At 38.8% G+C, this 26832-nt stretch overlaps 1 protein-coding gene and 1 pseudogene across 1 annotated transcript in view; both read right to left on the bottom strand.

The window, feature by feature from the left end:
- The window catches only part of TPST1 (tyrosylprotein sulfotransferase 1), a 130712-nt gene that overhangs the window by 33755 nt on the left and 70125 nt on the right, over positions 1-26832 (bottom strand). The window contains exon 3 of the mRNA XM_032872362.1: positions 9304-9502. Within this exon, the coding sequence (XP_032728253.1) occupies positions 9304-9502 (199 nt within the window). The remainder of the gene's footprint in view (positions 1-9303; positions 9503-26832) is intronic.
- LOC116876310 lies at positions 5451-7900 on the bottom strand (annotated as a pseudogene).

The following is a 26832-nucleotide window of genomic DNA, read 5'->3' as shown; positions in this document are numbered from 1 at the left end:
CAAGTAAGGAATGTGTGGCTTTTACACATAACAAAGGGTCTCCGCTGACATTTGATCTAGGCCAAGTAAAAGACAAAGAAGAAGACACTCTTTACACAGCAAATACGAATGTACGAAATTCATTACCACCAAAAGGATTTCTGGCAGAAAACACAAGTTATTGGGACACATTTGCAAATGTGCCAAAATGGTGACAGAGAAGATGAAACAAAGATTTGACTTAGATTTGACTATTCCCTTGGGATAGTCTCGGGTTTTGAGAATGACCTAGTGGACAAACTCCTGAGTACTGAAAAACAGTTTTTATGCTTTTAGAACACAGTGGAAAATTTTCTGTCATCTTATCATTACCTTATTATTATTTCTATTATTTCTACCTTATTATTTCTATGTCATATCTTTTATAATTACCCACATCTTCTTCCTGTATACAAACCCAGTGTTTGCTTCTTCTGAAGCAACTAGGTATTATGCCTAGAGCAATTATTTAGTAATTATCTGTTTAATAATTAAAGTCTTAAAGGGGCTCCTGGGTGGCTCAGTGGGTTGGGGCCTCTGCCTTCGGCTCAGGTCATGATCCTGGTCCTGGGATCCGCCCACATCGGGCTCTCTGCTCAGCGGGGAGCCTGCTTCCTCCTCTCTCTCTGCCTGCCTCTTGCCTACTTATGATCTCTGTCTGTCAAATAAATTAAAAAATAAAATAAAATAAAGTTTTAAAATGATACATCTAAATACAGACCAAGGTATTCTGAGAGATAGTAAAATGTACTACTCTGAACCTCCTCATATATTCTTCATAAAATGCCCAAAGGAAACAATTCTGCCCGTTTTCAAAACCAAGGCAAAATACCTGGGGCGGGGGGGGGGGGGGGGGGGCTGGAATAAGGAATAGAAGAATTTAATTCTACAGTTTTTTGCTTTGAAGGTCTATGAAAATTTTAAGAGAATGTGGTAAGTATTCCTTTAACTAAAACAGCTAAAATTTGAGTACAAGAAATCAAGGAAATGAGGAAGAGCTGAAGATTTATCATCCTTCAAATTCACCAAGAACAGCATGAGTTGGAATATTCCTACTATGTATGGCCCAGAAGCCCAAGTACAGGAAAGGAGTCCAAGGGGGGATTTTTCCCTGCATGTGAACGACGATGTCGCAAGAGCAGAGCTGAAGATGATATTCACAGACAACCAGGACTTCAAATAGATCCAGACTCTCTCTTGGACTCGCTCTGCTTGCCTCACTGGGTTGGCTTTGTTTCCTCCACACACCCAGGAATAGGACTCCACTAGCAGTTAAGACACAATTACAGAATAATTGGTTAAAAGTAGTTCAAACACATAAGAAGTCCAGAGGTAAGTAGGTCAGTCCTGGGCTAGGCTCAGTAGCTCAGCAATCAAGGGTCCCAGACTCTTTCTCTGTCCTCCTCCTGCCATCTTCAGAGTATCAGCGATATCTTCTCTTACAATACGCAGGTAGCTACAGAAGAGCCACACGTGATTTCTTCCACAGCAATGTTCAAAAGCAGGAAGGGAAAGATAAGCTCTCTTCATACAATTCTTTATTTGCTCAAAAAGCTAAACGTCTCCCAGAAAACCCTAGCAGACATCTCCTGATGACAACTGGTCACATGCCTACCCCACCCATAAGAAAGTCTAGAAAAATTAGTATCAGGAATTTTTAGTTTATTTTTTAAGAGATAGTTCCTACTAACAGGGAAGGATGGAACAGGGAATCAACAATCTCTAACACTAGTTCCTAACCCTTCTATCAAGCTCCTCGCTGCTTTTCCGTCTGATTCCTCGCTTGTTATTAGCGCCGACTACTCAGCTTTCCAACTGCACGGGCAATTCATACTTTGATCTGCTTTTCAGCTCTCTCTGCAGGCTTAGTAACCAGGTCTCTAAGCTGTGTTCTGGCTTGACTCATGTGCCCTGAGGACTCTGCTCCTCCCGTCTTCTCAGTGGCACACAGATGCTTCAAGTGTAGATGAGCTAGCCTATCGCACCCCTGCTCTGGATTCCTGCTCAGTTTAGTGAACAATTCCGTCGAGCTTCTGCCTACCATGGAATAAGTCTGGAAAATAAGTTCTACTGTGGTCACTGAGTTTGAAGTCTGTGTGAGCATGTAGGTAGAGATACACAAAAGGCAGATGGAAATAAGGAACCTGGGGCTTACGAAAGAAACCCACTGGGGGATACAGATTTATAGTCATCAGCGAATAGTCTATAATCAAAGCCACATGAGTGGACGAGCTTGATCACAGGGACTACAAAACAGAAGTCCTTAATGCGAGGGGTTTTAAGGGACACCTGTGAATTCAGTGAAATTGTGGATAAAATTCTGTGCATCTCTGGGGCGCCTGGGTGGCTCAGTGGTTAAAGCCTCTGCCTTCGGCTCGGGTCATGATCTCGGGGTCCTGGGATCGAGTCCCGCATCGGGCTCTCTGCTCAGCAGGGAGCCTGCCTCCTCCTGTCTCTCTCTGCCTGCCTCTCTGCCTACTTGTGATCTGTCTGTCAAATTTAAAAAAAAAAAAAATCTTAAAAAAAAAAATTCTGTGCATCTCTTTGTCTCTATTTCTAAGGTAGGGATCCATATATTTCATCAGATTCTCAATTAGGTTTGTAAATCTAAAAAGATTAAAAACTTATGGGAGAATGGAAGTCTAAGGCTGCAACCAAGAGGCCACTATTTACTTAAACGTGCCAGAACTGGGGGATTAGAGACTATGATGGGAAAGACTATGGAATATGTTAGCATTTAATTTCCAATTTACCATCTGAGTCATAGCAACCATCAAGCACATGATTTTCTATTCAAAATTGGGCAATATGTGCCCCAAATATGTTGACTCAGATGCCAATACTTCTAGACTACCCAGAATTGTATGAAAACCAGCACTTTTAGGCCTGGAGTTTCAGATTCTCCATTCCCAGTCAAAATGTGAATTTCTTCCCACTCCCATCCCATTAAAAAAAAAAAATCTCCCTAGCTACCTTCCTTCTTTGGAGCCATTCTCACATCACACTTGACAATCAAAGATCACTTTTTAAGCATTACTTTATGAAACTTCATGATCTTCCGTGCTGGATATATTAGCCTCTGAGTTTTTGCAAGCGAAGAAGCTTTAAAAAAAAAAAACACAGATGTGGATTACAAGAAGGGCTATGAAATCCTGCCCCACAAAATGAGAATGTCAGCTTGTATGTATTATCATGAAGTGCTCAAAGATGCAATTATAGTTCACACTCAAAATTATGTGTGATTTCAGAAATAGAAATGGAGGGAAAGGTTTTTTATTTTTTTATGTGTGTGATTTCAGAAATAGAAATGGAGGGAAAGGTTTTTTATTTTTTTCTTTCCCAGTGTGCATTCAGAAACCCTTTAAAAAGCCACAAGTGTGTATGAAACAAATTCTCTAGTCACATGAATTCAAACCACAGCATTCTTCCCAACTTACCACTCAAGCAGGCCAAGAATAATCTAGCCAGTCAGCTTGCATGTAGGAAAACTACTACTGCCTGGAAAACCCTAAATATCATTTGTACATGTTTCTGGTTTATAAGAAACATTTCATTATTGTACAAAAGAGAAAACTATGAATTAACAATTACCAAGATATTATCAAGGACTATGATTATGGATGTTAGACTGATGTGTACTTCATCTTTAGAATGTAAACTTTTTTAAAACTTCAAAGATGGTTCATAAAAGAATATATACATATAGGTAATAACTGGGAAATGTTCAATTATATTAATCAATGAAACCTATTAAAATTAGCAAAAACAGAAAATAAAATTACCTATTATACAGACAGTTCATATAGATAATATACATAGATATAGATAGATAATATACCTATTATACAGATAGATTAAAAAGAAATTATCAACATATATCGAGGAACTTAAAAAGTTTCAGATAGGGCGCCTGGGTGGCTCAGTGGGTTAATGCCTCTGCCTTTGGCTCAGGTCATGATCCCGGGGTCCTGGGATCGAGCCCCACATCGGGCTCTCTGCTCAGCAGGGAGCCTGCTTCCCTTCCTTTCTCTCTACCTGCCTCTCTGCCTACTTGTGATCTGTCAAATAAATAAATAAAATCTTTTAAAAATTAAAAAAAAAAGTTTCAGATATCTGGACCTGGTTTAATTCTACTTCCATTTATCTAAGCTTAAAAAAAAATCTAAAATGTATTTTGTGCAAAGATGTTCACTGTAGCGTAATCTGTCAAACAGAAAACTGTAAGCAACAAAAGGAAAATGATAAAATGAATTACAGAACATATACTAGGGAAAAATATTTTACTTATTCATTCATTTACTGACCTACAATTGTGTTTCAGAAAGGATTTGAGGTGGTTCATATGATAATATATTATGTAACCATGAAAAATTTTGTTTAAAACGGAACATGCTCAGGGGCATCTGGGTGGCTCAGTCAGTTAAAGCATCTGCCTTCAGCCTGAGTCATGATCCCAGAATCCCGGGATCAAGTCCCAGATTGGGCTCCCTGCTCAGTGGGGAGTATACTTCTCCCTCTGCCTCTGCTCTCTCTCTGTCATATAAATAAAATCTTTTTTTATAAAGAAAGCAAAATGCTGGGGCGCCTGGGTGGCTCAGTGGGTTAAAGCCTCTGCCTTCAGCTCAGGTCATGATCCCAAGGTCCTGGGATCGAGCCCCGCGTCGGGCTCTCTGCTCAGCGGGGAGCCTGCTTCCTCCTCTCTCTCTCTCTCTCTCTGCCTGCCTCTCTGCCTACTTGTGATCTCTGTCTGTCAAATAAATAAATAAAATCCTTAAAAAAAAAAAAAAAAGAAAGCAAAATGCTCATGACTATTATAAGGAAAGGGCTGGATACAAAATCGTGTTTGTGTGCATAATTAACATTATAAAACAATGCAACCTTACCTTTGTTTAACAATATGGAGAGAAGAAAGGGAAATCCACTGAAATATTAAGAATGGTATGTGTATGCAAGACATACCATAATAGAGGTAAGTCTATTTTCTTCTCTTATCTATTTAATTTTATGTTATATACACCAAGCTTCTATTTTTATAATTTATAAAATTTATAATTTTATATTTGTAAATTTTTAATAAATAAATAAAAATAAGTATTATAAAATTTATAATTTTATAATAAAATATCTGTATATATGAAATCATAAAGAGAATAAAGCTTATTTAAAAAAATTTTAAAAACTAGCTATATATATGATGGTTTAAAAGAAGTTAGCTCTTCATACACATAGCCACTAATGTGAAAAAGGAAATTTGAAGTATGTAATACCTAAGGAAAAAATCTGCATGGAATCAACCTCATGAAATGTGTGTTCGTCAATTAAAAGTATCGAAAGAAAGACAGAATAAAGAGATGATGTAAGGTTGTAGGGAGAGAAGGACACTAACATAAGCAAGAGAATACCTGAGAAAAGGAAAGAATTTTTTTTTTTGGTGCCAATTTTAAATACAGTTTTATTTAAGACATTGCATTTTCCACTTAACAATACAGTGCTTATAAAGTACAATGTTTATTTCCTTTCCCTGTGCGCATATTCCATATTCAAGTATCAAGAATGCCCAGTTTTTTTGCTATAGCAGCTCAACATTACAACTGCCATGGAATTTGCTACAAATTTGGGTCCTTTGAATATTGTGTGTGGAACAATGCTCAACCTATTTATTCTCAGGTTGGTTTAGTCAACCTCTTCAGTGGTGGGCCCAGAGGAGGCACCACCAGAGGGAGGAGCTCCACCACCAGGGAAGCCTCCAGGCATTCCTCCTGGCATGCCCCCTGCACTCTGGTACAGCTTGGTGATGATGGGGTTGCAGACTTTCTCCAACTCTTTCTGCTGGTGTTCAAATTCTTCCTTCTCTGCAGTCTGGTTCTTATCAAACCAGTTGATGATTTCATTGCACTTGTCAAGAATCTTCTGTTTGTCTTCATCATTTATCTTGCCCTGAAGTTTTTCATCTTCAACAGTTGCTTTCATGTTGAATGCATAAGACTCAAGTGAATTCTTGGAAGACACCTTGTCCCGCTGTTTCTCATCTTCAGCTTTGTACTTCTCAGCTTCCTGGACCATGCGCTCAATATCTTCCTTGCTCAAGCGGCCCTTGTCATTAGTGATGGTAATCTTGTTCTCTTTTCCTGTGCTCTTATCCACGGCAGAGACATTGAGGATACCATCAGCATCAATATCGAAAGTGACCTCAATCTGAGGGACACCACAAGGAGCAGGAGGTATGCCTGTGAGTTCAAACTTTCCAAGTAGGTTGTTGTCCTTGGTCATAGCACGCTCACCTTCATACACCTGAATAAGCACACCAGGCTGGTTGTCGGAGTAGGTAGTGAAGGTCTGCGTCTGTTTGGTAGGAATGGTAGTAATACGCTTGATGAGAACAGTCATGACTTCTCCAGCAGTTTCAACGCCAGGACAAAGTGGAGTGACATCCAACAAGAGCAAATCTTGATCATTTTCAGATCTGTCTCCAGAAAGGATGGCTGCCTGGACAGCTGCACCATAAGCAACAGCCTCGTCAGGGTTGATGCTCTTATTCAGTTCTTTTCCACTGAAGAAATCTTGGAGAAGTTTCTGAATCTTGGGGATACGGGTAGAACCACCCACCAGGACAATATCGTGGATCTGAGACTTGTCTAACTTGGCATCCCGAAGGGCTTTTCTCTACAGGGTCCAAGGTGCCACGGAACAGGTCAGCATTTAATTCTTCAAACCGGGCACGGGTGATAGAGGTATAGAAGTCGATTCCTTCATACAGAGAATCAATCTCGATACTGGCCTGGGTGCTGGAAGAAAGTGTATACTTAGCACCTTCACAAGCAGTACGGAGGCGACGAACTGCCCTCTTGTTTTCACTGATATCTTTCTTTTTTTTTTTTAATTTAAAGATTTTATTTATTTATTTGAAAGAGAGGCAGTGAGAGAGAGCATGAGCGAGGAGAAGGTCAGAGGGAGAAGCAGACTCCCCGTGGAGCCGGGAGCCCGATGCGGGACTCGATCCCGGGACTCCGAGATCATGACCTGAGCTGAAAGCAGTCGTCCAACCAACTGAGCCACCCAGGCGTCCCTCACTGATATCTTTCTTATGTTTGCACTTGAACTCTGCAATAAAATGGTTGACCATTCGGTTGTCAAAGTCTTCTCCACCTAAGTGGGTGTCTCCAGCTGTGGACTTAACCTCAAAGATCCCATCTTCAATAGTAAGGATGGACACATCAAAAGTGCCACCTCCCAAGTCAAAGATCAGCATGTTCCTTTCAGCTCCAACTTTCTTGTCTAGGCCATAAGCAATAGCAGCAGCAGTTGGCTCATTGATGATGCAAAGTGCATTGAGACCAGCAATAGTTCCAGCATCTTTGGTAGCCTGACGCTGAGAATCATTGAAGTACGCAGGTACTGTGACAACTGCATTGGTAACGGTCTTCCCAAGATAAGCCTCTGCGATTTCCTTCATTTTCGTCAAAACCATAGAAGACACATCCTCTGGATAAAAGCTTTATGTCTCTCCCTTGTATTCTACTTGGACCTTGGACCTGCCAGCATCATTCACCACCATGAAAGGCCAATGCTTCATATCAGACTGGACAACAGCATCATCAAATCTCCGTCCAATCAGGCGTCTGGCATCAAAAACTGTGTTGGTGGGGTTCATCGCAATTTGGTTCTTCGCAGCATCACCGACCAATCGTTCGGTGTCCGTGAAGGCGACATCACTTGGGGTGGTCCGGTTTCCCTGATCATTGGCAATTATTTCCACTTTCCCGTGCTGGAAGACACCCACGCAGGAGTAGGTGGTGCCAAGATCAATGCCAACTGCAGGTCCCTTAGACATGGTTGCTTATGTGTGGGCCTGGCTCAGGCTGAGAAGACAGCAATCCAAAGATGTAGCTCCACGTTCAATGAGCAGAAAAGGAAGGAATTTTAATCTTGACATCAAGGCTATCACTAAACTTATGCTAACATAGTTGTATTGTTTAAACTGCAGTTTTAGAAAAGAATGCATGCAGAGACAGAAGGTAGAACCATGGCTGCTAGCGGCTGGAAGGAGGGGAAAAAGGTAATGAGTATGTACTTCCAGTTTAGGAAAGATGAAAAAGTTTTGGAGATGGATGGTGGTGGCAGTGCACAACAATGTGGATGTACTTAACACCACTTAACTCTACACTTACAAATCACCAAAATGCTAAATGTAGTGTTACGTATATTTTAAACAATAAAAAAAGAAAATTCTGATTTGATAGAAATTATATGGGAAAGGTATATATTCAGATTAGCTCTTTGAGTTTTCAGCTTTTCTGAAACAATATTTTAAAGATCTGAGCACAATTTATTTTTTAAAAAGCTGTGATTATACTTTATTATTTATTTTTAAAGATTATTTATTTGACGGAGAAAGAGACAGTGAGAGAGGGAACATATAAGTAGGGGGAGTGGGAGAGGGAGAAGCAGGCTTCCTGCTGAGCAAGGAGCCCAACTCAGGGCTCGATCCCAGGACCTGGAGATCATGACCTCAGCCGAAGGCAGATGCCCAATGACTGAGCCGCCCAGGCTCCTCTGTAATTACACTTTAATAACAACTTTCAGTCAGAAGGTAACTTATTATATCTGTTTAATAATTCTTCTGATGTAGTCAATGTTCAGTTTTCAAGTATCAAGAAATCATGCCCCATTTAAACAAAGGTTTAAAAGTAAAGTAGTTACTAAGTTCAAAGGAAAAAAAAAAACCTAGAAGTTGAGATCACTAATAATTCTGTTTTTTTCTGGCAAATTTGTGGTAATCATCTATGAGAATAAATTTTCCCAACAATAAGCACCATTTCTAGAAATTGGACAAAGGAGATTAAAGAATTGTCCCCATAATTCCTGGGAAAAGTCACAGTTACCCTTCAAATGCAGTGGAAGTGTTCTCATGATAAAGCATTCTACAAATAGAATTTTTCTTTTTCTTTTTTTTTTTTTTTTAAAGATTTTATTTATTTATCTGTCAGAGAGAGAGAGGGATAGAGAGCGAGCACAGGCAGACAGAATGGCAGGCAGAGGCAGAGGGAGAAGCAGGCTCCCTGACGAGCAAGGAGCCCGATGTGGGACTCGATCCCAGGATGCTGAGATCATGACCTGAGCCGAAGGCAGCTGCGTAACCAACTGAGCCACCCAGGCGTCCCTACAAATAGAATTTTTCAAACTTAAATTTCTGATCATAAAAAATAAGAAGGAAAATAAGAAAAAACCTTTTAGGACCCAAATTCCATATCCAGTTTTCTCAATTAATTTGAAAATCTCACTTACCCTTCTAGTGTTTTCAAGGATTTTGGGATCAGGTTTTCCATAGTTAGGTGGATTGGCATATGGGTCATATCCAAGTTTGGCAAGCATGGGTGCAATCACTGCCATGTCTTGTAAAACATCTGGGGGTATCTTCCCAACCCATTTTGACAGTGCTCCCACATTGACTGGCTTGATGACTTGGTCTGTAGATCTTTCCACTCTGAAAACAATATAATATGAATAAGTATTTATTTAGAATACCAAAAAATAATAATGTTAAAAGGCCAATGGAAATTATTTTTGATAGCTTTAAAAACTGTTAAGTGTCTGGGTTATAAATCTATTGAGAAAGGGGACACTAATCAGCCTTAACACTATTTACCAGACCCTTTTTTAACGCCCTAAATTTGATAGCTATTATCAGCAACTTCATTTCTAGAAACAGGAAAAATCATCAGCTGAAAATATCTGCACAAAATGGGTTAACAATTATAACATCCACAAAAAAAAAAATAGTAACAAAGCTAAGACTGCTTAGAAAAACAGCTGCTCAACTTACTTGAAAGGCATCAAAATTAAACAAATAAATATATAAGATGGACTGATGAATGACCAGAGGGACAGACGGAGAGATGTATGGTAAAGCAAATACAGCAATACATTAATTAAAGCTAGTAGGTATAATTCTTTCAATTCTTTGTATGTTTGAAATTTTTATAATAAAATATTAAGGGGAAAAGAGCTAACCATAATCCACTAAGTATGTAAAACATTCATTTGTTCTCTTTCTGTTGACTTCCTGAAGAATCCTTTTTTCTAAAGAAAGAAAAGAAGCAGTATTTGATTTTCAATATTACAGAATAAATGTATTCTATCTCTTGATCTAGAAATTTACTTTGTACTTGTATGGTTATACTCCCTATATTTGACTAAATAACTCATAATCTTAGGATAAAATAAATAAATACAAGTGAAATGAACATGAAATGACACCTAGATTTAAATTGGATCTGAATTAGCAGATTTTGGCCAAATGACTGCAAAATAAAAGTGTTTAAGAAAACTTAAGAGAGTTTTACATCATAATACATAAGAAGTCCTTCAAAATAGTGTTCTAATAAAAGGTAAGGCCCCCTTTTTAAAAGTATATTAGCTCTCATTGCAGATAATCATTATCTGACAATGAATCCCTCAAAGGGACTCCACTCCTAAACAAAAGACAAGAGAAAATAAAATGATTATTCCTTGGGATTCTGTGAGACTACACCTTAAGGGCATGTAGGGTCTGTGTGTGGGTGTCTCAGGTGACACCCTTCCTTATAGAAGGACCCCATCAACTTTCACACACATAAGAGACCTGCTGCACTTAGAGAATGGAGACCTACACGTGGAGAGCCACCCCACTAGTTTCCAAATGGTGTATGACTGCTTTAGCTTTAAGTCAGCTGAATATTACAACAAAAACTGAATGGCTTGTCAAGCCAAAAATACCTGGTCCTTTACAGAAAGTTTGTTGATCTCTGTTCAAAAGGATATAGTCATTAGAGAGAAATGAGCTTTGTTCGGAAAGCCTAATAATCTTTTCTACACAACAACTTGCAGCTGGATGGAGCTCATCAAATCCCCCTTACTCCTTCGGTCTTTCTAGAAATTAACCAATAGTTAGGCGTGAAGTGTACTAGAGTATAACTTAGTTACCATTCCAGTACCCACTAGTTTCACTGGGACCTAAGACACAGAGCCTACCAGACTAGAATATTTCAACATCCACATCCCAGGCAGAGCACTGCAAGGCAAGACACCTGTGAATCTGCACATTCTTCCCCAGTCCTAAGTGTCCAGGCTCCCTTCTCTGCAGCATTCATAGTGGAAGCCATTCGTCCTCAGGGAATGGGGACAATGCCAAAATCCTAAATAACTGAGGTGTATAAAATCTTCCAAAACACTCATTCTAAAAGCATGGATCTTACATGAGTCTTAGTTAAACACTACAGCCAGGCAGGCTGCCAAACCACAGGTCTGAATTATGATACACAGCAACTACTACAGGAAACCAAATTCTCTAGACTAAAGCAAGCGTCAGGGATGCAACTGACATGCAAAAAAGGAATGGGTAAGAGTAAACAACCCATATGGTTTTATTCATTAGATGAAAACAAAAGACGAAATACTGTTAAAACTCATATTTTCAGGGGCACCTGGGTGGCTCAGTAGGTTAAGCATCCAACTCTTTGATTTTGGCTCAGGTTATGATCTCAAGGTAATGAGGACAAGCCTCACATTGGGCTCCACACTCAGCAGGGGAGTCTGCTTCTCTCTCTCTCAAACTCCCTCCTATCCCTCCACCTGGTCGTGCACTCTCTCTCTCTAAAATAAATAAATCTTTTTTAAAAAGTCATGTTTTCAAAGACTATTTCATTCTTGACAAATGCTTAGGTTATGTCTTGTGAAAGTGGATTTTTTTGCATGTGTACACAACAGAAATTCAATTTGATGTTATAGATACTTATAGAATCGTATCAAAATGCTAACAATGACAGTGATATGATTGTGAATTTTAAATTTGTATCTAACTTTTCTGTATTTTCCAATTTTTTATAATAAGCAATGTCTTTTTCAGTCCATGGAATAGTGGAATTATAAAGATCCACATAGAAGTCTAATAACTATCTTAGCTCAACACAGTCCAAACTTATCTCCTGATCTGATCCTCAAAGTCTACTATATCCATGGCCCTCCCAATCTTAGTTGAAAACAACTCCATTCTTCTACTATGCAGAATAAAATAAAACTGGAGCTGTCTTTTGACTACTCTGACTTCACATCCAATCCATCTGAAAATCTTATCAATTTGTACTTCAAAATATATCCAAATATGATCACTTCTCATTAAATCCACAGCTACTACTCCCCACCCCCCAGTCCAAGCCAACATTATCTCTCACTTGGATTTCTACAACATTCTTCTAATGGTTTCCCTATATTCCTTTACATCCTTGTGATCTATTCGCGGTATGTACACCAGATAGAGTTAGATCGTGTCACTCCTCTGTTCAAAATTCTGCAATGCCTCCCTAAGTATTCCAAATCCAAGTCCTGAAAATGAGAGGGAATCTGAGAAGCCACAAGAATAGATCTTTTATTTTTTATATTTTTTTCCCAAAGATTTTATTTATTTATTTGACAGACAGAGATCATAGGTAGGCAGAGAGGCAGGCAGAGAGAGAGGAAGGGAAGCAGGCCCCCTGCTGAGCAGAGAGCCCGATGCGGGGCTCGATCCCAGGACCCCGGAATCACGACCTGAGCCGAAGGCAGAGGCTTTAACCCACTTAGCAACCCAGGAGCCCCAAGAATAGGTCTTTTAATCTTGACAAATCATCCATGAAAACAAAGAAACCAGATAGCAAAGCCAAAACAAACACAAAAATTTAAAGCAAAACTAGGTGAAAGGTTGCCCTACAAACTCCAAAATACAAGTGGTTGGAAACAACCAACATAACCATAACCTGCATGAAATGAGTGAGTGGCAAGAAGGACAAGGAAGCAACAGGGCATTTGAAAGACATCTATATGGCTGAACCTTGAACATACCATGTTGTTTACCACTAAATACCATGGTACTTAGGGGTGCTGACACCTACCTATGCACTTGAAAATTCTTGTATATATTTTTTTCTTTTGTTAACTAATCTCTACACACAATGTGGGGCTTGAATTCATGACCCTGAGATCAAGAGTCACATGCTCTATTGACGGATTCAGTAGACTAGGTATCTCCCTTTCCGTTCCTTGGCTAATCTTTAATTTCTTTCGTCGGTGTTCTATAGTTTTCAAAGTACAGGACTTTTACCTCTTTGGTAAATTTATTCCCAGGTATCTCATTATTTTTGTTGCAGTTGTACATGGGACTGGTTTCTTACTTTCTCTGCTGCTTCATTATTGTTGCATAAAAATGCAACAGATTTCTGCACATTGACTATGTATCCTGTGACATTACTGAACTCATTCGTTCATTCTAGTAGTTTTTTGGAGGAGTCTTTTGGGTTTTCTACATATTGTCTCATGTCATCTATAAATAGTGAATGTTTTACTTCTTCTTTACTCATTTGGATGACTTATATATTTTTTTGTTATCTGATTGCTGTGGATAGGACTTCCAGTACTATGTTGAATGAAAGTGCTAAGAGTGGACATCCTTGTCTTGTTCCTGACCTTAGGGGAAAAGATCTCAGTTTTTTCCCATTAAGGAGGACATTAGCTAAGGGTTTTTACCATGAATGGATGTTGTACTTTGTCAAATGCTTTTCCCACATCTATTGAAATGATCATACGGGTCTTATCCTTTCTTTTATATTGACTGATTTGCGAATATTGAGCCACCCTTGCAACCCAGGAATAAATCCCACTTGATCATGATGATGATGAATGACTTTTTTTTTTTTTTTTTTGACAGACAGATCACAAGTAGGCAGAGAGGCAGGCAGAGAGAGACAGGAGGAGGCAGGCTCCCTGCTGAGCAGAGAGCCCGATGCGGGACTCGATCCCAGGACCCTGAGATCATGACCTGAGCCTAAGGGAGTGGCTTAACCGACTGAGCCACCCAGGCGCCCCTTTCCTCTTTATTATTATACATTGTCCTTGTCTCTTCTTACAGTCTTTGCTTTAAAGTCTACTTCATCTGATGTATGTATTGCTACTCTGTTTTGTTTTTTTTTTACATCCATCTGTATGATAGCTGTTTCTTCATTCAATTTACTTTCAACCTGCAGGTGTCTGTAGTATAAAATGGGCCTCTTGTAGAGTTTATAGTGGTCTAGAGATGGGACAATTTGAACTTCAACAAAATAATCCGCGGGGAGCCTGCTTCCTCCTCTCTCTCTCTCTGCCTGCCTCTCTTCCTACTTGTGATCTCTGTCAAATAAAGAAATAAAATCTTAAAAAAAAAAAAAAAGAATAGTGTATAGTTTAGGGGGAAAGCATGAGATTTATTTTGAGGTCAGGATACATGGAAAGGCTTCTGGACTGATTGGCATACTTAGATTTCTTGACATGGACAGTAGCTATATAAGGGTGTTTGCCTTATTAAAATTCATTAAACTAATTTTTATTTTTTTTAAAAGATTTTTTAAGAATTTATTTATTTGACAGAGATCACAAGTAGGCAGAGAGGCAGGCAGAGAGAGGGGGAAGCAGGCTCCCTGCCAAGCAGAGAGTCTTATCCCAGGACCCTGGAAATCATGACCTGAGCCGAAGGCAGAGGCTTTAACCCACTAAGACACCCAGGCGCCCCTAAACTATTTCTAATTGGTCTTTACAGTGGTCTACAAGGCTGGATAGAACCTAATCTGACTTCCACACCCTCCTACATCCACTCTGCTCCAGCTCCATTGACATTTTTGCGATTGTTTGGGTAGACCAGGTATGCTCCTCAGTAGTGTCTTTACAATGCTGTTTCCTCTGCCTGGAACACTCTTTCCCAGATATCCACTTGGTTACCTCTTCACCCCCAAGATTTCCTAAGATGTCATGCTGATGAGGAATACCATGATCACTCTATTTCATATTATAATCTGCCCTTCAAAATCCCCTTGGTTCATGGGACACCTGGTTGGCTCAGTCAGCAGAGCATACAACTCTTGATCTTGGGGTTGAGTCTGAGCCCCATGTTGGATGTAGAGATTATGTAAAAAAAATTTTAAAAACTTTAAAAGTCCTGGATGCCTGGGTGGCTCAGTTGGTTAAGCCACTGGTTTTGGCTCAGGTCATGATTCCAGGGTCTTGGGGTCGAGTCCTGCATCAGGATCACTGCTCGGTGGAGAGCCTGCTTCTCCTTCTTTCTGCCTGCTGCTCTGCCTACTTGTGCTCTCTTTCCATCCCCTCTGTCAAATAAATAAATAAAATAAAAAACTTTTTTCAAGTCTACTCTTTCCTAGTCCCCTTTATTCTCCTGATTTTTCTTCTTTCATAGTATTTATAATGTCCTAATATGCTGCATGTTTTTCTTATTGAATGCGGTTTTGGAGGTTTTTTGGTCTTTGCCCACTAGATTGTGGGCTCCATAAGGCAGCAGTTTTTTATTTTTTCACTTACTCTTGCTCTCCCCTAGGTGTCTTGCAGAAGTACCACCTTACCCACCAGGACTTCCCTACTATCCTTACACCCCAGCTCTTAATAACCTATCTTCCACTTTCTTTCTTTCTATAGGACTCATTACCATCTGATGAACCAGATATTTAACTTGCCTATTTTTTTAATGAGATAGCTCCCAAATGCTAATGTAAGTTCCATGAAGAAAGGGCTTATTTTTATTTTTTTGTATGTTTTGTTAACTGCTATAACCTCAGCCTATCGAACATAACCTGTGTTCCATGAAAACATGTTAGGTGAACAGTCTTTATCATATTTAAGCAGTTTTTTTTCCTATTCCTTCTTAAATTTTTATTATGAATCACAACTACTGTACCAAGAGCCTTTCAACATTAAATAATACGATCATTTGGATTTAATTTATTGATGTAATGAACTGTGTCAATAGATTTGTCTGATATAAACCATTCTTTCATTTTTAAAATACATATTATTTGGTCATAAAAGCTTATCCATTTTTTTAAAAAGATTTTATTTATTTGACAGACAGAGATCACAAGTAGGCAGAGAGGCAGGCAGAGAGAGAGGGAGGAAAGCAGGCTCCCCGCTGAGCAGAGAGCCCAATATGGGGCTCGATCCCAGGACCCTGAGATCATGACCTGAGCCAAAGGCAGAGGCTTAACCCACTGAGCCACCCAGGCGCCCCAAAGCTTATCAATCTTTAAAATATACTACTGAATTCCTGCTTACTAATATTTTACCTATGACTATATGATTTATAATTTTGGCATCAATATGGTTAAGAAAATTCTGGTTTTTTTTTCTATAATTTCTATTGGGGTCTGATGTTAAGTCATGGTTTCATAAAATGAACAGGGAAGTTTTCCATCTTTTTTAATGACCTAAACTTGTTTAAACAGCACCGGACTCATTTGTAAGAAATAATTCAATTTTGAATCATCTATGCCTTTTTGAATATTCTCTCTTGGTTACCTTTTCAATCTCTTTGATGTTAATCAATGTATTTAAGTTCTCCATCTATCATGAAAAATTAGCTACTATCTCTGGGCTTTCAATTTATTACAAAGATATCTTCACATAGTTTTCACATATAATTCTTTTAATTTCATTTATACCTGTATTATTTCTCCTTTTTCATCCTTTAGCTGATACACATTTGCTCTCTTATACCTTCACTGATATTGCAAAGGGTTTACCTTTCCGTCGATCATCTCAAATCATCAATTTTCATTTTTATTTATCCTTTCTATCATTTTTCTCTATTTTAGTATTTTCAGGTTTATCTGCATTGACTTTAGGATCCAAGACTATCACAGTAGTTCCCTCTTATCCACCAGGGATACATTCCAAGACCCTCAGTGGATGCATGAAAGCACAGATAGTACCAAGCCATTTGTACACTATTTTTTTTAACCTATGATAAAGTTCAATTTATAAATTAGGCATTATAAGAGATTAACAATAACTAATAATAAAATAGAACAATTATAACAATTCTATGTAACAGTTTTGTAACATGGTCTCTCTCTCTCTCAAAATACCTGATTGTACTGCATTAATGGTTTTAAGATGATAAGTTGCCCATGTAATGAGAAAGTGAGGTGAATGATATAGGCATTGTGACACAGCATCAGGCCACTAATAACCTTCTGATATGTCAGAATGATTACTGGCTTCCAGACTCCGGTTAACCACGGTTAACTGAAACTGTGGAAAGCAAAACTGCTGATAAGGGTGGGCACTACTATACTCCTTTGTTTATGGTATCATACCAGTGTCCTAAATTTCCATATAATTTGGGTCTATTTCTAATTCTTTTCTTTACCACTTATCAAGACAAATCAATCAATTCATATACGAGAAGATTTTATTATTTAAGTACTAACAAGGGTCTCAGAAAGGGTAATGGGCCTAAACAGCAGCATTAAACTGGAGGTTCCAGCAGGTATGGACAGCTAAAGGTTAAACTGAGAAAAGCAGCTACCTAACAGAGACTCATTGCAACAGGTACAATGTATGTATGCATTCCTACCCCATCCCCACTCTCAGTATATGCTCCATAAGGGCAGGAATTTGTGTCTCTTGTTTGCTGTTCTATCTCAAGTATTTATAACGATGCCAGGAACATAACAGAAGGTCAATAAATATTTGTTGAATAAATGAATAAACTGGAGAAATCTGTTTCTGATTCTTCAGATGAAGTCAGCATTTCTAGGTTTAGATTAACAGTTCACACAAGGTCAAGAAAAAAATAAAAATCTCTCTCCTCCCCTGATTACTCTTCCTCTGCCTAGTGCCTGGTCATGTCCCAGTCCTTATTCTTTCTGTCCTTGAACGTTCTGGGATGAAAGCAGCTCTGTTGTGGTTTTGTCTCTGGTTGTTTTATTTTCTCTATGCAGCAACACCTTGGTGTTTGGCCAAACTTGCATTCTTTGCAAAGAACAGAATTCATTTCTTTTTTACAGCCTACGAGTAGTTGTGAAAACACTGGCACTTTCTTTTTTTTTTTTTTTTAAGATTTTATTTATTCATTTAACACAGAGGGAGAAAGAGAGAGAGAGAGACAGTGAGAGAGAACACAAGCAGGGGGAGTGGGAGAGGAAGAAGCAGGCTTCCCGCTGAACAGAGAGCCTGATGTGGGGCTTGATTCCAGGTCCCTGGGATCATGAACTGAGCTGAAGGCAGTTGCTTAACGACTGAGTCACCCAGGTCTCCCGGCACTTTATTTCTTGAAAGTTCACTTATTTGCTCATTCTACTTTGGCCCTCCAGCACAAAATAATAAAACAAGCTAGTAAAATGTTGGTAGTAATTGCCCTTAGCCCATTCAGGACTTTAAGATTAACATATGTATGGGGCACACCAGTGGCTCAGTTGGTTAAGCTTCTGCCTTTGGCACATGATCCTGGGGTCCTATGATCAGGTAACACTGGGATCCCTGTTCAGTGGAGAATCTGGTTCTCCCTCTCCTTCAGCCTCTCCCCTGCTTGTGCTTTCTCTCTCTCAAATAAATAAATAAAATTTAAAAAAATTAACATATGTGACCAAATAATTAACTATTACCCTAAAGTCAAATAGGGTAATCATCAGATTATTAAAACTAGGTTTATGTTTTTACGTCAAAGGTAAATTATGTTAACAAATTATATCTTAACTAAGACTTCTGGCAGTTATAAACAATGCAATTGTGGTCGGATTTCCTTCCACATGATCTAATTATATACTATTATTTACCCCAGATTTGAACAACACTGACAGAATAAAGATATGTATTTCAAGATTTTAAACTATCGTACATAATATAAAGTACAGAGCTTTAAGAAAATCAACATGTTTTAGCATTTAATTCAAAATTTTATGTCTATACCCATGTAACTACCCTATACCAGTTTACAATCCCACCAACATTAAGAATTCCAGTTGCTTCGCATCCTTGCCAACACTCTGAATTGTCCATCCATTTAATATTAACCATTCTGGTGGACATGCAGGGGTCTCCTGCTATAGTTTTAATTTGTATTTCCTGTAATAACCCCACTCTTTCACTTACTTTTTCTTTTTTTTTTAAGTAGAATTAGAATGGTGAGAAGACCTCGCCTCATTAATCTATTAAAAAATTATGCTGAATGACGGAAGACAGCAGGACTCCGGAAAGGCGGAAAAGACTGGAGTGCGGCTTTCATCTTTTCTGCCTTGAAGCAAGCGATCTTTGGAAGACTTCCTTTTCTATGGAGCATCTTGGTCAGTGGTGAGTCAACCTATGTAGTTGACTTTATCCACGTTCTTTAATTTTTACACAGGTTCAAGTCTAGTGTTCCTTCATCTCATCCTGAAGGGATTACCTTTAGCATTTGCACAGGCAGATCTACGGCTGACAAATCCTCTCCCTTTTTATTTGTAAAGATTGTCTCATTTCTTTTTCATTTTTGAAGGACAGTTTTGGCAGATAAGCAATTCCTGAGTTCTGCCTTTCAGCACTGTGAATACACCCTCTCATGCATTCTGGAATGAATTTTTCTTTTTAAAAATATTGTATTGGTTTATTTGACAGAGAAAGATCACAAGCAGGCAGAGAGGCAGGCAGAAATAGAGAGGGGGAAGCAGGCTCCCCGCTGAGCAGAGAGCCCGATGCGGGCTTGGACCCAGGACCCTGAGACCATGACCTGAGCTGAAGACAGAGGCTTAACCCTCTGAGCCACCCAGGCACCCTGGAATGAATTTTTCTAATGAAAAAGGCAGCTGATACTCTTATTGAGGTTCCCTTGCATGGCATGAGTCCTTTTCTCCTGCTGCTTTAAAGATTTTCTTTGTCTTTTGAAGTTTGATTATGATGTGTCTAGATGTGGATCTCTTCGGTTTTATCCAACCTGGAGTTCACTGAATTTCTTGGATGTGTTAGATACTTATTTTTCATTAAAATTGGGGTTTTCATTATTTCTTCAAACATTCTTTCTGCTCATTCGTATCTCTTCTCACTGGAAGATTCCTGTATATGTATATTAGGACACTTAATGGTATCCCACAGGTTCCATATATATAGTTTTTCTATTGTTCAGATTGGATAGTAGCAATTAATTTATCTACAAGTTTGCTGGTTTCTTTCTTCTTTCAGTTCAAATCTTTAGGTCTAATGAGAGAATTTTTCATCTCACTTATTGTCAACTCCAGAACTTCTATCTGGTTTCATACAGTTTCATCTCTTTATTCTCTATTTTGTGAGACACTGTTCTCATACTTTACTTTATTTCTATTTTTATTTTTTAAAAAACTGTATATATTTACAACATGTATAATATGATATTTAAATATGAACACTGTGAAATAATAGCTACAGTAAAAAAGAACATATAAATCACCTTTTTGTGTGTGTGGTAAATATACATAAGATCCACTCTCTTCACACTTTTTGTGAGTCCTTAAGTCTAAAGTGAGTCTTCTCTGGCCCCCAACACCAAAAAAATCAGAGGATCTTATTTTCTTAATCCATTTAGCCACTGAAGCTGAATACATATTGAATAATTGGTAAATTTAAACCCTTTACATTTATTCTTTTTTTGTTTTTGTTTTAAGTAATCTCTACACCCAACATGGGCCTCAAACTCATAACCCTGAGATCAAGTCACATGCTCTTCCAACTAAGCCAGCCAGATGCTCCTAAAGTAATTCTTGGTAAGTGAGAGTTTACTGCTATTTTTTGCTGTTTTGCAACTGTTTTGTTTCCCTCTTCATTTCTTGCTGACTTCTTTCGTTTTTTTGACGGCTTTATGTAATGGTTTCCTTTGATTCTTTTTCTTTTTCTCTTCTAAGTATCTATGATGGTTTTTTTTTTTTCTTTGTGGATACAAGGATTCTATAAAATATCTTGTAGTTACAATCTTCTGTTTTAAGTTGACAAATTAACTTCAATCACATACAAAAATTCTACACTCCCCTTCACACATACATTGTTTTTTCATAGTCAGAGTTTGCATCTTTCTATAACGTATATCAATTAACAAAATTTTGTGTTTATAATTATTCTTAATGTTTTTGTTTCTTAACTTTTACATTAGGGTTAAAGGTAATTTATATACCACCATTACACTATTACATTGATTATATATTTACCTTTACCCATGAGACTTATGTTTTCATATGGCTGTCTAGCTTGTTTTCATTTTAAATTGAAGAACTCCCTTAAGCATCCATTTCTTGTGAGGCAGGTCTAATGGCAATGAACTCCCTCAGTTCTTGTCTGGGAAAAACTTTACCTTTCATTTTAAAAGGATAATTTTGCCTGAAATTGAGTGCCTCTTTGGCAGTTTTTTTCTTTTAGAATTTTGAATATATCATCCCACCCTTTCCTGGCCAGTAAGTTTCTGCTGAGAAATCCACTGATATTCTTATGGGGCTCCCTTCTAAGTGATGAAACACTTTTCTCCTGATGCTTTCAAAGTTCTCTTTGTCCTTTACTTTTTTTTTCCCCTTTATTTTACTTTTTAATGGAGATATAATTGACACATAACATTGTGTAAGTCTAAGATATACAATGTCCTTGACTTTTGGTAATTTGATTATAATAGGTCTCAGTGCAGTTTTCTTTGGGTTGATCCTTATATGGAAACTTCTGAGCTTTGTCAATCTGGGTATCAATTTCCCTCACACGATTTGGGAAATTTTCAGCCATTATTTCTTAAAAAAGCTTTCTATCCTTCTCTCTCCTTCCTCTCCTTCTGAGACCCACATAATGCATATATGGTTTTGTTTGATGGCAGCCCATGAATCTGATAGGTTTCTTCATTCTTTATTCTTCCTTCTCTGGGTTATTTCAAATAATATATCCTTGAGTTCTTGTCTCCTTATTGGAGTATGCTTATTTGAGTACAAGTTTAAAGCTCTCTATTGTATTCTTTAGTTCCAGAGTTTAACTTTTTTAAATGATTTCTATCTCTTTGTTGAACTCTTTGTTTTCTTCATGTATTGTTGTCATGACTTTGTTGAGTTATCTATCTATATTCTCTTGTAGCTTATGAGTTTCTTAAAAACAATTATTTTTAATTCTCTGACAATTTATAGATCTCCATTTCTTTGGGGTCAGTTACTGAAGTTACTGTGTTCCTCTGGTCGTCTCATGTTCCCTGTTTTTGTGTTCCTTTTAGCCTTGCACTGCTGTCTTTGCATCTGAAGAAGCAGTAACACCTTCCAACCTTCCTTAGTTAGGGAAAGATGTCCTCCAAGAGAAGACATGAGGTCATCAGCTCGGTTAGATGTATAGCAGCTCCAAGTCCAGATGTGGAGGTGTGCCAGTTCTGGGGTCAGTGAGGACACTTGGTCTTCCAGCTGCATATGTGCAACCATGGCAAGCACCTGGTCCCATGGACGTACATGAGCAACTATAGTGGGCTCATAATCTCTTGGACACATGGATGGGTATTCAGTGGTACCTGCATATGCTGAAGCTATGCTCAGGCTTGCACATCAAGGGGGGCACAGGGGCTGGTAAGGGAGAGTGACCGCTCCAACTCGTGGTTGGGGGGGGGCAGCATTTGGCAGCTCTGGTTCCCGGGGATGCAACGTCTCTGGCATGAGAAAGCTCTAGCAGCTGGGGTCTGCTTCAGCAAAGAACACAGGAGTCCTCTGCAGTGGTAACTGTGGCTGCTGACTCTCCTTCCCCAATCAGGGGAATTCATGGCCAAGGGAACTCCCTGCAACACTTTGCTGGCCTGAGGGAAAGGGCAACATAGGCAGAATGCTACCTATCCCATTTATGCAGTCATCTCTAGTCTCTGCACTCCTCTGGTTCACTGTAGTCCCCTAACTGTACCCCATCATTTTCCCAGAATTTTCCTCATCTGTGATAGCTGACTTTATCATTATTTTGGGGGGAAGGTGAGGGTTGGGATCTCGTAGTCTGCCATCTTGCTTACATTACACTCCCTCATACTTTCCCTTAGTTTTTTAGATATGGCTTGATTCCTTGAGGAACTATTTAAAATAGCTGATTTAAAGTATTTGTCTAGAAAGTGCAATATCTAGGCTTCCTCTGAACAGTTCCTATTGATATTTTTCCATTTTTATTTGCATGCCTGTAATTTTTTGTTGAACACTGGACATTTTGCATATTATACTGTGGCATTTCTGCAAATCAGATTCTCTCTCTTCCAGAGTTTCTCATGACTGCTACTTATTAGTAAGTAGTTATTTGTTCAGAGACCCTTCAAAATCAATTTTGTAAAGTCTACATTCTTTGTTTATGTATGCATTGATCTGTGTTCTGTTAGCTTAGAGGTCAGCTAATTATTGGACAGTTTACTTTAAATCCCTGGAACCAAAAATCTCCCAATCACTACAGAGTACTGTTGGTTCAGAGTATACTTTAAACCTTCAGCCAGGCAGTTCACAACTCTGTCTTCAGAGCCTTCACTTCCTGCTTCCACAGACCTTCAAGATGGGCCAGAGGTGAGGCCTAGGGCCCTCTTAGAAGTCTTTCCTAGGCATGCACATAGTCCTGCCCCAGTATATGGCTTTTTATATTCCCAGGAATAGGCTGGCAGTTTTCCAAGCCGTATGGACATCTAATTCTAGGCCTTTTTGTCTACTGCTTGACCCAACTATTTTCTATTGTGTCAGGTAGCAGTAATAAAATTACTTGCTTATAAATATTTTTGACAAATGCTGCTCTTCCTGCTCCCAGCAGGTTTAGCACTTGGCCAGTTGTGAGTCAGAAGAAATAACAACAAGGGTTTAAAGTCAATCTTCCAGGGAGCCTCCAACCCAGGCAAAACAAATAATTACAAATCTTTGAGAATTAGTCTGTTTTCTCAAATACTGAGAACACAGGCTGTTATTTTAGGCTCAGCTGATCTGGGGGATAGGAAATGGGACTAGTGTAAACTGAAATGCCATAAAGCTCACTCTTCTTACTGAAATCAACTACTTTTCATGAGTAAGTATTTCCCTAAGTTGTTGCAAACCTTTGGTTAATTACCAGAGTTCTGAAAAGTTGACTCTAACAGCCTTTGCCAGTTTTTCTGTTGCTTTTACTGGAAGTACTAAATTTCAGATTTTTTGACTCTGCTATTTTTGTTGACGTCATCTCAAAATAAAACTTTTACACCTACTTTAAAATGCATCATTCCTAGTTTCCCAACAACTCAATTTATCAAACATTTGCTGACAGTTTATATTGTTGTGTGGCTATAGGGACAACTAAGAAAACTGTTTCCACTCAAGTAACATGAATTCAATAATATAAAATTTCATGTGAAATTATTAATAATTATGACACTGGAGCAGAGTCCAGAAAGCTGTAATATTAGTAAGTGTCGCACATAGTTCTGATACTGTAGTCTGGCTTGGAGAAAAACTGCCTTGGGTTTTCTATGGCTTCTGCATCCTAAGACAATATAGTTTTAAACATAAGCATATGAAGCATACATGTATTATAAAGACTCAGCTATAAAGCTGGGCAGTCAGGACAGGAGAGTTGCTAACTGCGAGGTAGGGAAAAGAGGCCATGACGGAGCCTGCCTTTTGCCATCTGTTCATAAGCAGTCTTGATGTTAGTTTTGTCAAGACTCAAACAAGTCCTGAAGGGTTCCGATCTCATTGCCTCAGAAACGTTCCTTCACCTCTATCTAAATTGGCAAACCCACCTCTATCCCAGGATATATTTTTTCTTTTTTAATTTATTTAATAAATACAGTATTTTTAGGTATCTTCCAACCTGTGTTTCCTTGTCAGGAAGCTGGTTATACTCTCCCTGTACCAGACTTGCTGTTTTGCCTTAAGAAAAGTGGCACAGGAAATAGAAAGCCTGCTCTGAGCGGGCTCCTGGGGGACTGCTGAAAGGACAAGAGAACAGTGGGAAGGAAACAGCATTAACACATATCTATACGGACCTCCTTCCTCCATAATAAAGCCCTAAAAAAGAAAAGACATGCTATAGGTTGAAGAAAAAGCTAAAAAGAGAGGGACTTTAATTTATTTCCCAGTTGGGGTTCTGAGAGGAGACTGCTATGTAGGATGGATGCCCCTCTTAATAAGCCAGGGAGCCTTACATGATCAGTATAAAAGATGAGGAGTAGAGTATGAATTTACATATCCAGAGTCCCCTGGCTCCCACATGGCATAAAATGCATTCAGAGTTTTCTGCATGCCCAAATGAAAGAGTAAGGGAGCAGAGGGTTCTTAGCAGAATTTTATTACTGCAAAATTACCATGAGAAAGGAGTTGCCCTAGGGGTGGCAAAGAGATTCTGTAGCTGAGAGCTGTAGGTCTTACTGGCCAAGATCAGGGCTTAAATGAATATGACAGCCAGACTTCTAAAGGTCCGTATGAGCCAACAACTCAGCCACAGTGGAGAGATCATGACTTAATTTGCCACAGAATGCATCCAGGAGGCCAGGAATTACCAATATCCTAGAACGAATAAGGACTCCAAGGAATACAAGACCACACACAATCACCTAACCTTTGTCAATATATGTAACCTAAGAAAGGTTAAGTGGTTCTCTTTGCATGTAAATGTGTAGTAATATATAGAGTACTGGTAGCGGTAAAAATAACACAAGCTGACATACTTTTATAGAGGTTATTATGTGCCAAACACTGACCTAAGATTTCTACATACATATTAATATTTCGCAATATTTTACAAGCATTTGAGGTAAGCACCAGAAGTATCACCATTTTACAGATGAAGAAACTGAGGCATAAAGAGTTCTGACTCAAGGCCCCAAAGTAAGTGGTAAAGTCAGGATATGAACTCAAACTGACAAATTATGTATTAGGGGAAAGAAAGTGGATGTATCAAATGTATTTTTTTAATGTATGAAAATGATAAACACTTAATCTAGAATGAGTCTCACAGATATTTTTCTAGTTCAAAAAAGAATCCAGGTATTATATGTCTCTGGATCCAGGACAACATAAACAAGTTGAAGAAGGACATAATGGTGTGATTTTGATGTGGGGTCTAGAAGGGAATGATCAAAAAAGAATTCTTGAGATGTTTGCAGTGCAAAAGGTTTTTTGTTTTTGTTTTTTTTTTTAAGATTTTATTTATTATTTATTTGAGAGAGGCTGGGGGAGTACAGAGGGAGAGGGAGAGGGGAAGCAGACAGCCCAACACAAGGCTCTATCCCAGGACACTGAGCTGAAGACAGATGCTTAACCAACAGGGCCACCCAGGTGCCCCAAAAGGTAGTTTTATTAAAGCACAGGAACAGGACCTGTAGACAGAAAGAGCTGCACTGCCATTGTGAGGGGCTACTGACTATACACTTTTAAATCGGGAGGGGAAGAGATAAAGAAGTTTCTAAAAGGAATTTCATGTTAGATAAGACTTACAGGATCCTGGAGGTCTGGCTATTTTCAAACAAAGGTTGCTTGCTGCCTTTACCAAAGCATTAACAGTAAGACAGTTGGCTGCTGATTATCAAACAACTGTTGGAGGACAAAACTGATACACTGGGAAATTAGCACATGAATTTATATATGTTTCATGAACTCAGAGATATAGTGGTGACCAAAGGTTTGAGTTAAAATTGAACAGCTCTTAACTTTTAAAGGATCACACTAAAGTATCTATAAATAAAATGCTTCAAAATAATTCAGTGGGGCAGGGTGGGCTGGGTGGCTCAGTCAGTTAAGCATCTGCCTTCAGCTCAGGTCCTGATCCCACTGTCCTGGGACTGAGCCCCAAGTTGGGCTCCCTGCTCAGAAGGGAATCTGATTCTCCTTCTTCCTCCCCCAAATTGTGTGCTCTCTCGTTCTCTTTCTCTCGCACTCTCAAATAAATAAATAAAATCTTAAAAAAAAAAAATTCAGGGGCACATGGGTGGCTCAGTGGGTTAAAGCCTCTGCCTTTGGCTCAGGTCATGATCTCAGCTGCCCTGAGATCAAGTCAGGCTCTCTGCTCAGCGGGAAGCCTGCTTCCTCCTCTCTCTCTGCCTGCCTCTCT

The sequence above is a fragment of the Lontra canadensis genome, unplaced genomic scaffold (assembly GCF_010015895.1).
Source record: "Lontra canadensis isolate GAN:19392208 unplaced genomic scaffold, GSC_riverotter_1.0 scaffold45, whole genome shotgun sequence".
Classification (NCBI taxonomy): domain Eukaryota; kingdom Metazoa; phylum Chordata; class Mammalia; order Carnivora; family Mustelidae; genus Lontra; species Lontra canadensis.
Note: the sequence above shows the minus strand (reverse complement) of the source record. Positions and strands in the feature narration are given on the sequence as shown.